Genomic DNA, 11,855 nt, shown 5'->3' on the forward strand with positions numbered 1-11,855 from the left:
ATATATATATATATATATATATATATATATATATAAATAACATACTACCTAAGTAAACAAAGGTATTTTTTGGTCCAGGTGAAATCCTTTGTCGTTTCTCTTTAGGTAAAGTTGATTCTCTGTTTAGAAGGAGACTCCTATCTGAAGATACATTTTTCCTTATTCCATTTCTACACTATTCACCACAATGAGTGCAGTGAGGCCCCTCCAGGACTCAAGTTTAAAAAGTTACAAAACAAGCAAGTAATTGTTGAGATGAAATCAGCAGAAGTCATACCAAAAGCCAGAAGTATTCCAGGTGAAAAACAGCAAGGGTGGGGCAAGAAAATATAAAGACGGAGAAGGCACTAACTTAGTCAACAATGAAGGACATTTGTGAACACAAAGGAGAGACAGCGTGTGCTAGGGCAGGCAGGAGATCCAAGGTTCTAAGACCAGATAGTGGACTGCTAGCAACAGAGATGTAGGTTTTGTTCGTTAATCCAACAACTAGCCCCATGCTTAGCAAACAGCCCCTGGCATCCTGCCTGATTGCAGGAATATTCCCAATGGGATAAACCTATCTAGTATCTAGGGACGCCTGGGTGGCTCAGTTGGTTAAGCGGCTGCCTTCGGCTCAGGTCATGATCCCAGGGTCCCGGGATCAAATCCCGCATCCGGCTCTTTGCTTAGTGGGGAGCCTGCTTCTCCCTCTGTCTGCTGCTTCCCCTGCTTATGCTCTCTCCATCTCTCTCTCTCTGACAAATAAATAAAATCTTTAAAAAAAAAAAAAAAAAAAAGCTATCTAGTATCTATAGTCCAATGCCAAAAACCATTAAGATGATCCACCTCCACTAAAAAATAGGAAGATATTGAAACTAGGAAGCAGAGGATATAATTCAGGACAGGGAAGTCAGACGCTGTCCAGCTGAGGCCCAGGCAAGTCTGGAGAGAGAAGACCGAGGGGTCAAGGAAGGTTCCCCAGGGAAAAAGTGGTAATCTGAGATTTGACACTATCCCTGGTAATTTAGGACAACTTAAAGAAGCAGAGGGGTGCCTGGGTGCCTCAGTCAGTTAAGTGTCTGCCTTTAGCTCAGGTCACAGTCTCGGAGTCCCAGGATTGAGCCCAACCATCAGGCTCCCTGCTCAGCAGGGAGTCTGCTTCTCTCTCTGCCCCTGACCCCGCTCATGGTTGTCTCTCCCTCTCTCAAATGAATAGATAAAATCTTAAAAAAATAAACAAAAACAAAAAACGGGGGCACCTGGATGGCTCAGTTGGTTAAGTGTCTGCCTTCAGCTTGGGTCATGATCCCAGGGTCCTGGGATCGAGCCCCGCATCAGGCTCTGCTCAGAGGAGAGTCTGCTTCTCCCTCTCCCTCTGTGATCTCTCTTGATTTCACTCTCTCTCAAATAAATAAATAAAATCTTCTAAAAAAAAAATTAAAAAAAAAGCAGAAAGCACAGATAATGCAAGGAGAAAGGGAACACAACTGGAAATTTTTAAAAAGGCAAACAATCACAATGTCATATTACAATATATAAATTTATCAAAACAACATGTTGTACACCTTACATTTACACATGTTCTATGTCAAATTTATGTTTCAGTAAAAAAGAACAAACAGTTGACAAGAAAGGAAACATAATCATAGCATGTACAGGAAATTTTTTTTTAAAGATGTTATTCATTTATTTATCTAGCTATTTATTTATTTATTTTAGATAGATCTCACACGTGTGAGCAGGGGACGGAGCAGACGGGGAAGGAAGAGGACAAGCAGACTCTGCACTGAGCACGGAGCCTGATATGGGGCTGGATCTCACGACCCTGAGATCATGACCTGAGCTGAACTCAAGAGTCGGATGCTCAACCTACCGAGCCACCCAGGCGCCCCAGGAAATTTTATAATAATTTATTGCATTATGTTGGGAAAAGAGGTGAAGGAGATGGGGCTAGAAACTGAGCAAGTATCATAGTTAGATGTCCACAAATAATTTCTAAAATGAATATATCAAGGGATGCTTGGGTGGCTCAGTCGGTTAAGCATCTGCCTTCGGCTCAGGTCATGATCCCAGGGTCCTGGGATTGAGTCCCGCATCGGGCTCCTTGCTCAGTGGGGAGTCTGCTTCTCCCTCTACCTGCTGCTCCCCCTGCTTGTGCGCACGCTCTCTCTCTCTCTCTCTGACAAATAAATAAAATCTTTTTTAAAAAATAAATACAAAAAATTAATATATCAAGAAACAACAGTAAAAGCATTTTTTTTGAAGAGTTTTTTTGAGAAAGAGAGCACGTGCACACGGGGTGGGAGCAAGCAGGAGTTGGGGGTGAGCAGAGGGAGAGCATCTAAAGCATTTTTTTTTAAGATTTTATTTATTTTTGACAGAGAGAGAGAGTGTACAAGCAAGGGAAGCAGCAGGCAGAGGGAGAGGGAGAAGCGGGTCCTGGGATCGAGCCCCGCATCGGGCTCCCTGCTTAGTGGGAAGCCTGCTTCTCCCTCTCCCACTCCCCCTGCTTGTGTTCCCTCTCTCTCTGTCTCTGTCAAATAAAATCTATACATACATACATACATACATACATAAATGCAAGCTCCAGAAGAAAGGCTAAGAGTTAAAAGTGTATTGATCCAGTTTGTGAAGATGAAAAAGCTTTAGAGAGGATGATGGTGATGGTTGTGCAACAATGCGAATGTACTTAATACCACTGAACCGTACACTTAAAAAGTGGTTAAGATGGCAGTGAAATAAGTCAGACACAAAAGACAGGTGTTATACAGTTCCACTTATGTGAGGTACCTAGAATAGGGAAATTCATAGGCACATAAAGCAAGCTGGAAGTTACCAGGAGCTGGGGAAAAGAATGGGGAGCGACCACCTTGTGGATTCCCAGTTTCCTTTTTGCAGTGGTGAAAATGTTTCGGAAGGAGTGGTGACAGATGCACAGCATTGTGAATGTAATTAATGCCACTGAACTGTAAACTTAAAAATGATTAAAGTGGCAAATATTATGTCTTGTATATTTTACCACAATTTAAAAAAATAATGTAATATACCCAAACCCATTGAACTGTACAATTTAAATGCATGAATTAGGGGCGCCTGGGTGGCTCAGTCGTCAAGCATCTGCCTTCGGCTCAGGTCATGATCCCAGGGTCCTGGGATCGAGCCCCGCTTGGGCTCCCTGTTCTGCGGGAAGCCTGCTTCTCCCTCTCCACTCCCTCCTGCTTGTGTTCCCTCTCAAATAAATAAATAAAATCTTTAAAAAAAATAAATAAATGCATGAATTATCTAATGAGTGAATTTTATCTCAAAACGATTAAACAAAATTCCTTACACAAATGTTCACAGCAACATGAAAAGTAAAAACAACTCAAATTTCCATCAACTGATGAATGGATAAACAAAATATGGTATACAGGTGTCCCCTCGCTTTCTTTTTCTTTTCTTTTTTTTTTAAGATTTTATTTATTTATTTGAGAGAGAAAGAATCAGAGACAGCATGAGAGAGAGGAGGGTCAGAGGGAGAAGCAGACTCCCTGCTGAGCAGGGAGCCCGATGCGGGACTCGATCCCGGGACTCCAGGATCATGACCTGAGCCGAAGGCAGTCGCTTAACCAACTGAGCCACCCAGGCGCCCCCCCCCTTTTTTTTTAAGATTTATTTTATTTATTTTGAGAGAGAGGGAGAGAGCACAGTGGGGAGGGGCAGAGGGAGAGGGAGAGAGCTGCGTCCAGCACGGAGCTAGACACAGGGCTCGATCCCACAACCCCGAGATCAAACCTGAGCCAAACCAAGAGTCAAACGCCCAAAGGACTGCATCACCCAGGTGCCCCAGGTGTCCCCTCACTTTTCAGAAGCTCCCATTAGGCCACTTCGTTTTAAGAAAAACCTACATTAGGACCTGTTTTCACTAACCAAAAGAAATCTGAAGAGGATTTTTGCTTTTACAGGCAGCTCACACCCCAAGCAGCGAGACTGGCCCCACCAAGCTCCTTCCCAGGGAGCTACACTCAGCCTCTCAGCATCAAGCTATTAGAGCTTTGAAATATGTGAGCATCTGTGCTTGATCTACATTTATTTTGTGCATCTTTTAGCAAGATGTGTCCTAAGGTATCAGTAAAGCCTAAGAGAGGTTATTTTTGGAATCTGGGAATGCTCAAAAAATTTTCCATATAAATTAATGGTAATTCTTCGCTTTACACCATTTCAGCTTATGAAAGGTTTCACAGAAATGTTCTACTTTGGGACAGCAGGGGAAACCTGTATCCATACAATGGAATATTATTCAACCATAAAAAAGGAGTAAGGTACTGATAAATGCTACCTCGATGAACCTTGAAAACATTTTGCTGTCACGAACCAGACACGAAAGTCCACATATTGCATGACTCCATTTATGTGAAATATCCAGAAAAAGTAAATCCACAGAGACAGAAACATTCGTGATTGTCAAGCAATGGAGGCAGGGGAGAATGGGGAGTGGCTATTCCAAGGGTAGGGGGTTTCCTTTAGGAGTGATAAAAGTAGTGATGACAGTTGCATATTGTTAATGTCCTAAATGCTACTGAATTGTAAGGTCTAAAGTGGTCAATTTTTGTTACATGTATTTTACCACAGTGAAAAGTTGTGTAATGATTGAAAAGTGCACAACGAAACATGCAGGGGTCATCAATGCTCTATATTTTGTTTTGGGTGACGGTTAACACGATTGTATGCATTTGTCAAAACTCAGCGAATTTTACACTGAAGAACTGTGCATTTTACTGTATGTATGATATAATTCAGATTCATAAAAAGCTCAACAAAGTGGTCTTTAGGGAACAAGGTGAAAGGGTACAGGGGGCTGCCTTTTTCATTATAATTTTGAATTACTTTTTAAAAAACCACGCATTGTAATTTTTAGAAAATTAAAATGTAATGTATAATTTCCCCACTCCGATTCCAACCTCACCAAGCAAAGTTCCTCCCCCTAAGCTCCAGTCCAGAGACTGAGAGCCGTCCCGCGGATGCAAGGAGTCGGGCGCGACCCGCAGCCGTGGTCTCAACGGTAAACCGTGTACCTGGTTTCTACCTTGGCTGTCCCCAGGGTTTGGCCAGGGTATATGTGTCTCTCACAGGGGCTAGGGACCCGATTCCAGATCCTGCCGTCGGGAGGCATGGAAGGAGACCGTCGAGGGCACAATCCCGGGCTCCACAGACGCGGAGAGTCTCCATAGGTTCCGAAGCCAGGGGACCGAGGTGCGCTTTCCAACGCCCGGCCAACCCGAGACCTGGCGGCGCAGCCTCTTCCTGCTCTGTGGGCCAATCACCGGCCGCCGGGCAGCGCGGGCAAAGAGCGGTGCTGGAAGCCACGGTCCGTCCATCTTTCTTGAGGGCAGGAAGGCTCCGCCCCCCCGCCCCTTTTTCCGAGTTCCGTCCCCGCCCCCCCCTCCCCCCCCCCCCCCCCCCCCCTGCAGCGGCCATTGTAGTTGAGGGCAAGTGGCCGCTGAGGCCAGAGAAGCCAGACAGGCGCCATGTTTGATATGATCAAGGAATGGCGCCCTTAAGAGCATCCAGTGACAACTGAAGCCAGGATGTCGCCATATTTTCTGAAGACACCTTCCGGGTCCCTTAACCCGGCTGTCTTAAGTCCAAGCTGCCGTGAAGTGAATAAACACCGAGGGGTTTTGTTTGTCCCCATCACAACCCCCGAATCCCTCGCAGCCAGTCCCTGCTACCTCGGTGCCCTCGACTGCGTTCGGACGCCAAGGCTGGGCGGGGCCCCGACCTCCGGAGCCCTTGCTGTGGACGACGAAAGCTGAGGCCGCGCGCGGGGAGGCGGTGGCCTCGGGGACAAGGCGGCCGCTACTCGGGGCCGGGAGGCCCCATGGCGCCGCCCCCAGCCCCGCTTCTGGCGCTGAGACCGGGGGAGACCGGGCCTGGTTACGAGAAGCCCGGGGCCGTGAGCTTTGCGGACGTGGCCGTGTACTTCTCCCCGGAGGAGTGGGGCTGTCTGCGGCCCGCGCAGAGGGCCCTGTACCGGGACGTGATGCGGGAGACCTACGGCCACCTGGGCGCGCTCGGTGAGGCCCCGGGTCAGAGCCCCCCTCCTCCTTCACTGGGGTTCACAGGGGAGATGACATGAGGACCGAGATGATTGTGAGCCCTAATCCCACACTATTCCACCAACAGCACCAGCCACCTCCATTCCCAGGGCTTCAAGTTAGGGAGTGCTTCCACCTGGCATCCGCTTCCTTCAAGCAGGAGCATTGCAGACCCTGTCCAGGTTGAGCCTAAGTTCTGAGGAGGTGCCCTTACCCTGGCAGGGGGATGCCATCTACCCAGGACAGCCTCTCAGGCCAGCACTGTGATCCCTGTTCTCTCCCAGGATTCCCAGGCCCCAAACCAGCCCTCATCTCTTGGATGGAACAGGAGAGTGAGGCTTGGAGCCCCGCCGCCCAGGATCCTGAGGAGGGGGAAAGCCTGGGAGGAGCTCTGAGAGGTGAGGGATTGTCCCAAGTCTCCCCCCACTTGGCGCTCCAGGGCTTCCTGTCTCACAAAATTTTCCTTTGGATCCCCACTTTCAGCAACCCTAAAGGAATTAAAGAGCCCCCCCCCGCCCCGATGTTGGATACTAAAGGAGGAAAGAAGGCAGACCTGGTACAAGTTTTCAGAACTTGGGACAGTTAGTCATTTTAGGACCAGAGTAGGAGAATCAGGAACCCAAGTCCCAGACTCAGGTTTCTAGGGCCCTCTTGGAGAAAACACCACTCATTCTCCCCTTTTCAAGAACGACTAAAACCCCCTAGGAATGGAAGCAGCTTCAGGTCCTCCTTTCACATTCCTCAAGCAAGGCAAAGTGGTACAAGAGGAAATGCCCACTAATCAACAGGGTGGCTCTTCTCCCCTCACCATCCCCTAGCAGAGTGATCTTGAGCGAATATGTTTCCTCATCTGCAGAAGTCTTATCCTATAAAAAATCGAGCAAACACAATAATACTAGCTATTGTTTTATTGAGCATTTACTAAATGCCTAACATGCTTCTCCTGATTTAATCCTCCTAACCCTGTGAAGTAAAGAAACCATCGATTCCCATTTGAAACATGAGAGGCAAGGCCCCGATAAGTCACTCTTAGGAGATGTGAACCTTATTTATCATCCTGCAAAGCCTGTGTGTCAATTGCTGGGCAGTACTTTTCTGCCACTTCCCGAAGTATAAGAACCCTATAACCTGAGATGGTGTAAGCAAATATGTTTTAAAATGTACCTTGGGGGGCGCCTGGGTGGCTCAGTCGTTGAGCGTCTGCCTTCGGCTCAGGTCATGATCCCAGGGTCCTGGGATCGAGCCCCGCATCGGGCTCCCTGCTCCGCGGGAGGCCTGCTTCTCCCTCTCCCCTTCCCCCTGCTTGTGTTCCCTCTCTCGCTGTCTCTCTCTGTGTGTCAAATAAATAAATAAAATCTTAAAAAAAAAAAATGTATCTTGGGACGCCTGGGTGGCTCAGTCGGCTGAGGTCATGATCCCAGGGTCCTGGGATGAGTCCCTCATCGCATCAGTCTCCCTGCTCAGCAGGGAGCCTGCTTCTCCCTCTCTCTCTGCCCGCCGTTCCCCTCCCTTGTGTTCTCTCTCTGTCAAATAAATAAATAAAATCTTTAAAAAATAAAATGTATCTTAATTCCCGTTTCCCAGGAGACACCCCAAACAAGAAGGAAGAGGCACCGCAGGAAGGGCCAGGAGCCAAGGGACCCAGAAAGCCTCCCGGGAAGGAGCCTTCTAAAGAGCTGGTTAAACACAGCCCTGACCGGACCATCGGACACTTTTCGGCCAGAGCCCAGCGGCCCACGAGCCAGAGCACAGGCGCGCAGCCGTCGGGCCCGGCGCCCGGCCTGGGCACACAGGACAGCCAGCGGCGACACGTGTGTGCGGACTGTGGCCGCCGCTTCACCTACCCCTCACTGCTGGTCAGCCACCGGCGGATGCACTCGGGGGAGCGGCCCTTCCCCTGCCCGGAGTGTGGCATGCGCTTCAAGAGGAAGTTTGCCGTGGAAGCGCACCAGTGGATCCACCGCTCCTGCTCGGGGGGGCGGCGGGGCCGGAGGCCTGGGATCCGGGCTGTGCCTCGGGCTCCGGTGAGGGGTGACCGGGACCCTCCCGTGCTGTTCCGACACTACCCGGACATCTTTGAGGAGTGCGGGTGAGCTGCTCCCACAGCCTGGGCTCGAGCCTGACCTCGGACTGCCTGAGCCCTGAGGGAGGCTCCGGAGGCAGGGATTTGGGAACCGAAATTCATCCCTTGGGCTTCCCTCGAGGATCCCTCAAGTTTCAAAACTTGTTAAAAGAAAAGTGCCTGTAAAGATGCAAATAGATTAAACTTGACACTACTCCCCCCAGTCTTTCTAAAAAAAAAAAAAAAAAAAAAAAAAGAAGAAGAGAGTGAGATGCTGGACTTTTCTCAAAGTGTTCATCTCAGCAGCAGGTGCAACCAAGATCTTACCGTTGTCTCAGAAACCTTCCGTTGCTGCTTCTGTACATCAGAGGCAAATGCTGAGGGGACTAAGGCCTGGGGAGGGCTCCCCCCGCTCCGGGACCCAGGGCATGCTCAGGCCCCGGCTAACTGACAGCAGCGGGGAGCCTGGGAAGTGAAGTGGGTGGAAAGAGTACAGAAGCACAGATCTAGTGTCTGCAACTTGTCCCCAGGCACAGCTTGCAAGTCACATGCCGTCCCTGAGCCTCAGCTCCCTCATCTGTAAAATAAAGATTAAAAACATCTACCTCAACGGGTTACTGTGAAGGCTGAAATTTTAACAAGATAGTGTGTAGGACAGAGTCAATGTGCAATAAACATTTGTTGAAAGAGTGTATTATCGTTGACATTTTATGCTTCCGAAAATGTAAAGAAGCCTGCTAAAGAGGCAGGGCATGGACATCAATAGCCGTATTTTGCAGATGAGTAAACTGAGGCTCTGAGAGAGAAAGTGATTTTCTCAAAGTGTCACTGCCATAAGGCAGCAAAGCTGGAAACTGACACAGTGCCTAGATACCTACCACTTTCTATGGGCAGTCACTTCTGGGCAGAAAACAGAGCAGGGGCTCAGGTGAGGGTGAGGTGAAAACTGGGGTCTGGCCAGGGGCCCAGCCCTGCCTTCCTGGGGGAGTCTCAGCAGGAAATGGAGAGTCCCGCCAAGGCCAGTGACCTTTCACTTAGAAAGTGCCGGCAACATTCAGTGGCCATAGATTGAGTGGCTTCTGTGGGAGCAACTACTAGGTGGTAAGGGAGTTCCGGGATGAGGCAGGCTGATCCCATTCATTCATTCATTCATTCACTCAGCTAACACCACATGAAGCCTCTGTGAGTTTTGTGCTGGGCTCCAGGGACCCTCAGACTCATTCATTCATTCATTCATTCAGTAAACACCATATGAGGCCTCTGTGGGGTTCTGTGCTGGGCTCCAGGGACACTCAAACTCAGGTCCCATGTTCCATGGTGATTGGGGCTATGCTAGAAGAAGTCCAGAGGCACCACCTAACCCTCCTGGCTGGTGATCCACCAGGAAATGCAGCTTGGAGAAGGAGATGGTTATGCTTCCCATAACATGAGTAGGAATTCTTTTTTTTTTTTTAAAGATTTTATTTATTTATTTGACAGAGAGATAGAGAGAGAGCACAGATAGAGTGGCAGGCAGAGGGAGAGGGAGAAGCAGGCTCCCCGCCGAGCAGTGAGCCCGATGCGGGGCTCGATCCCAGGGCCCCAGGATCATGACCCGAGCCGAAGGCAGACGCTCAACCGACTGAGCCACCCAGGCGCCCCACATGAGTAGGAATTCTAATAGAAATAATAGGAATAGTAGAGTAGGAATTGGTGTGAGGGGAGATTTTCAGGCAAAGGGAGCCTTGTTTCGTAGAAAGGATGAAAAATGGGCACAGTGTGGAGTCGGTGCTTGCCCCGCCTCTCTGTGCCTTAGTTTCTTAATCTGTGAAACCTGAATAATAATAGCACCTGCCTCCTAAGAGTGATGTAAGGATTAAATGAGAGAATACCGAAGAAGGCCTTGCACATTAGTGTTTAATAAACACTGGTTACTGTTATTCTAAAAGAATATAAAAGAGTATGTGCGGAGGACAAAGAGGAGACATGGGCAGATCTCCTGAATCAAGGGAGGTTTCCCGGAGGAGGAGGTTCAAACTGGCCTTGAAGGATGGGAAAGATTTCAACCAGGTTAGGCATGTATAGGGAATGGTCAGCAGTGCCACCTGAGTGAAACATAAAGAACTAGGTAAAGGGTCATAGAAGACACATGCAGCAATCTGGGAAGGCCAAAGATCCCTGAAGGAGGGCTTGAGGTTTACCCAGTAGGCACTGAGGAGCCATAGACAGGTCTTGAACAGGAGCAGGGCTATTTAACCAGTTCTGTCCGAAGATGTGACTTGTGCAGGAGACTAGACTAGAGATCTGTTGGGCATCTGCTCCCAGGTAGAGGTGAGCAGGAGCTGGGACCAGGCTAAAAAGCAACACTTTTTCTTGCAGTTGCCCTTGTTTGCTGACCTCGGGACTGGGGAGAAAGATATTGAGGACAGGCTTCTGCCACAGAATCTGCATGGCTCAGTGACTGACAATAGGAGCTGTGAACAAGTATGTCCCAGGGGGTTCAAGCATGGAGAGCTGGAGTAAGGGAGCCTGAGGGCCTGGCGAGGGGCAATCAGTCAGGAGTGGGACGGTGTGGAGCACAAGCAATGACCAGTACTGGAGAGGGGTGAGGCGAAGAGAAGGTAGAACTGGAGAGGAGAGGCACCATGAGGGAGGGGGGAGCAGAACCCGGCATAGTGTATCAGGCAGAGTTGCCCAGGTCAGCATACGGCACAGAGTGAGTGCTGTCTGCTTTCTTTCGCGTTTGTCCATTTAACAAATACCTACTAAGCATCTGCCATGTACCAGGCACTACTCTGTGTGCCAAGATAGAGCATGGAAAACAGACATAGGAACAGTTTTGGAGCTTACGTTCGAGAAGGGTGGGGTAAAGCAAGGGATAAGCCAGCACATAAGTAAGACAGACAAGTGGGGCACCTGGGTGGCTCAGTCAGTTAAGCATCTGCCTTTGGCCCGGGTCATGATCCCGGGGTCCTGGGATCGAGCCCCACGTAGGGCTCCCTGATCAGCGGGGAGCCTACTTCTCCCTCTCCCCCTGCTCGTGCTCTTTCTCTCACTCTCTCTCATAAATAAATAAATAAATAAATGAATGAATTCTCCCTCTCCCCCTGCTCGTGCTCTTTCTCTCACTCTCTCTCATAAATAAATAAATAAATAAATGAATGAATGAATAAATAAATAAATAAGTATAGACAAAATCTTTCCCCCCCAAAAGTAAGACAGACAAGTGATAAGCCAGCACAAGTCAGACAAGTTATTATAATTGTAAATAATAAGTACCACAGAGGTACTAAAACAGAGGATGTCCTCAAAGTGCCCGTTGCAGACGGGTACTTAGGCCAGGTCTTGGTGCGGAGCGGAGGAGACATCTGAACTGAGATCCAAATGATGAGAAGGAGCCAAGGCGAAACAGGGGTCAGGTGGCAGGATGTGGGAGTGGGGGAGTGCAGGGTTTCAGAGGCTGGGAGTTGCGGGGGGCAGTGATTCCAGACAGAGGCAATAGCAGGTGCCATGCTCTGAGGTAGGGGTAAGTTTGGGTGAGGTGCAGAAAGGACCCTGGTGGCTGGACTGAGGAACTGAGTGGAGCAGAATCACAGATGAGCTTGGAGGAGGGGGAAGGGAGCAGATCATAGAACTCTGGCTTGCCACGATGTCAAGTCTGGGTTTGATTCTAAACATACTGGAGAGCCACTGGGTCGTGTTTGTTGTTGGCTTGTGGTAAAATATACGTAACAAAATTTACCATTTTAAGTATT

The 11,855-nt window shown here is 48.9% G+C and overlaps 1 protein-coding gene across 1 annotated transcript; it reads left to right on the forward strand.

Moving 5' to 3' along the window:
- The first annotated feature begins 5,509 nt into the window (after positions 1–5,509).
- ZNF688 (zinc finger protein 688) lies at positions 5,510–8,355 on the forward strand. Its single transcript, XM_032430969.1, has 3 exons — positions 5,510–6,038; positions 6,344–6,457; positions 7,644–8,355. Exons 1-3 carry the CDS (start codon positions 5,843–5,845, stop codon positions 8,150–8,152), a joined length of 819 nt encoding a protein of 272 aa, XP_032286860.1. The 5' UTR covers positions 5,510–5,842; the 3' UTR covers positions 8,153–8,355.
- Positions 8,356–11,855: the final 3,500 nt, after the last annotated feature.

This window comes from Phoca vitulina, unplaced genomic scaffold, assembly GCF_004348235.1.
Source record: "Phoca vitulina isolate PV1807 unplaced genomic scaffold, GSC_HSeal_1.0 scaffold45, whole genome shotgun sequence".
In the NCBI taxonomy this organism is placed as follows: domain Eukaryota; kingdom Metazoa; phylum Chordata; class Mammalia; order Carnivora; family Phocidae; genus Phoca; species Phoca vitulina.

Bases quoted from the DNA above. Each gene is read 5' to 3' on its own strand.
- ZNF688 (XM_032430969.1), top strand. From the start codon at position 5,843: ATGGCGCCGCCCCCAGCCCCGCTTCTGGCGCTGAGACCGGGGGAGACC. The intron at 6,039-6,343 runs GTGAGGCCCCGG...GTTCTCTCCCAG, and splicing joins CGGCCACCTGGGCGCGCTCG to GATTCCCAGGCCCCAAACCA. The intron at 6,458-7,643 runs GTGAGGGATTGT...CCCGTTTCCCAG, and splicing joins CCTGGGAGGAGCTCTGAGAG to GAGACACCCCAAACAAGAAG.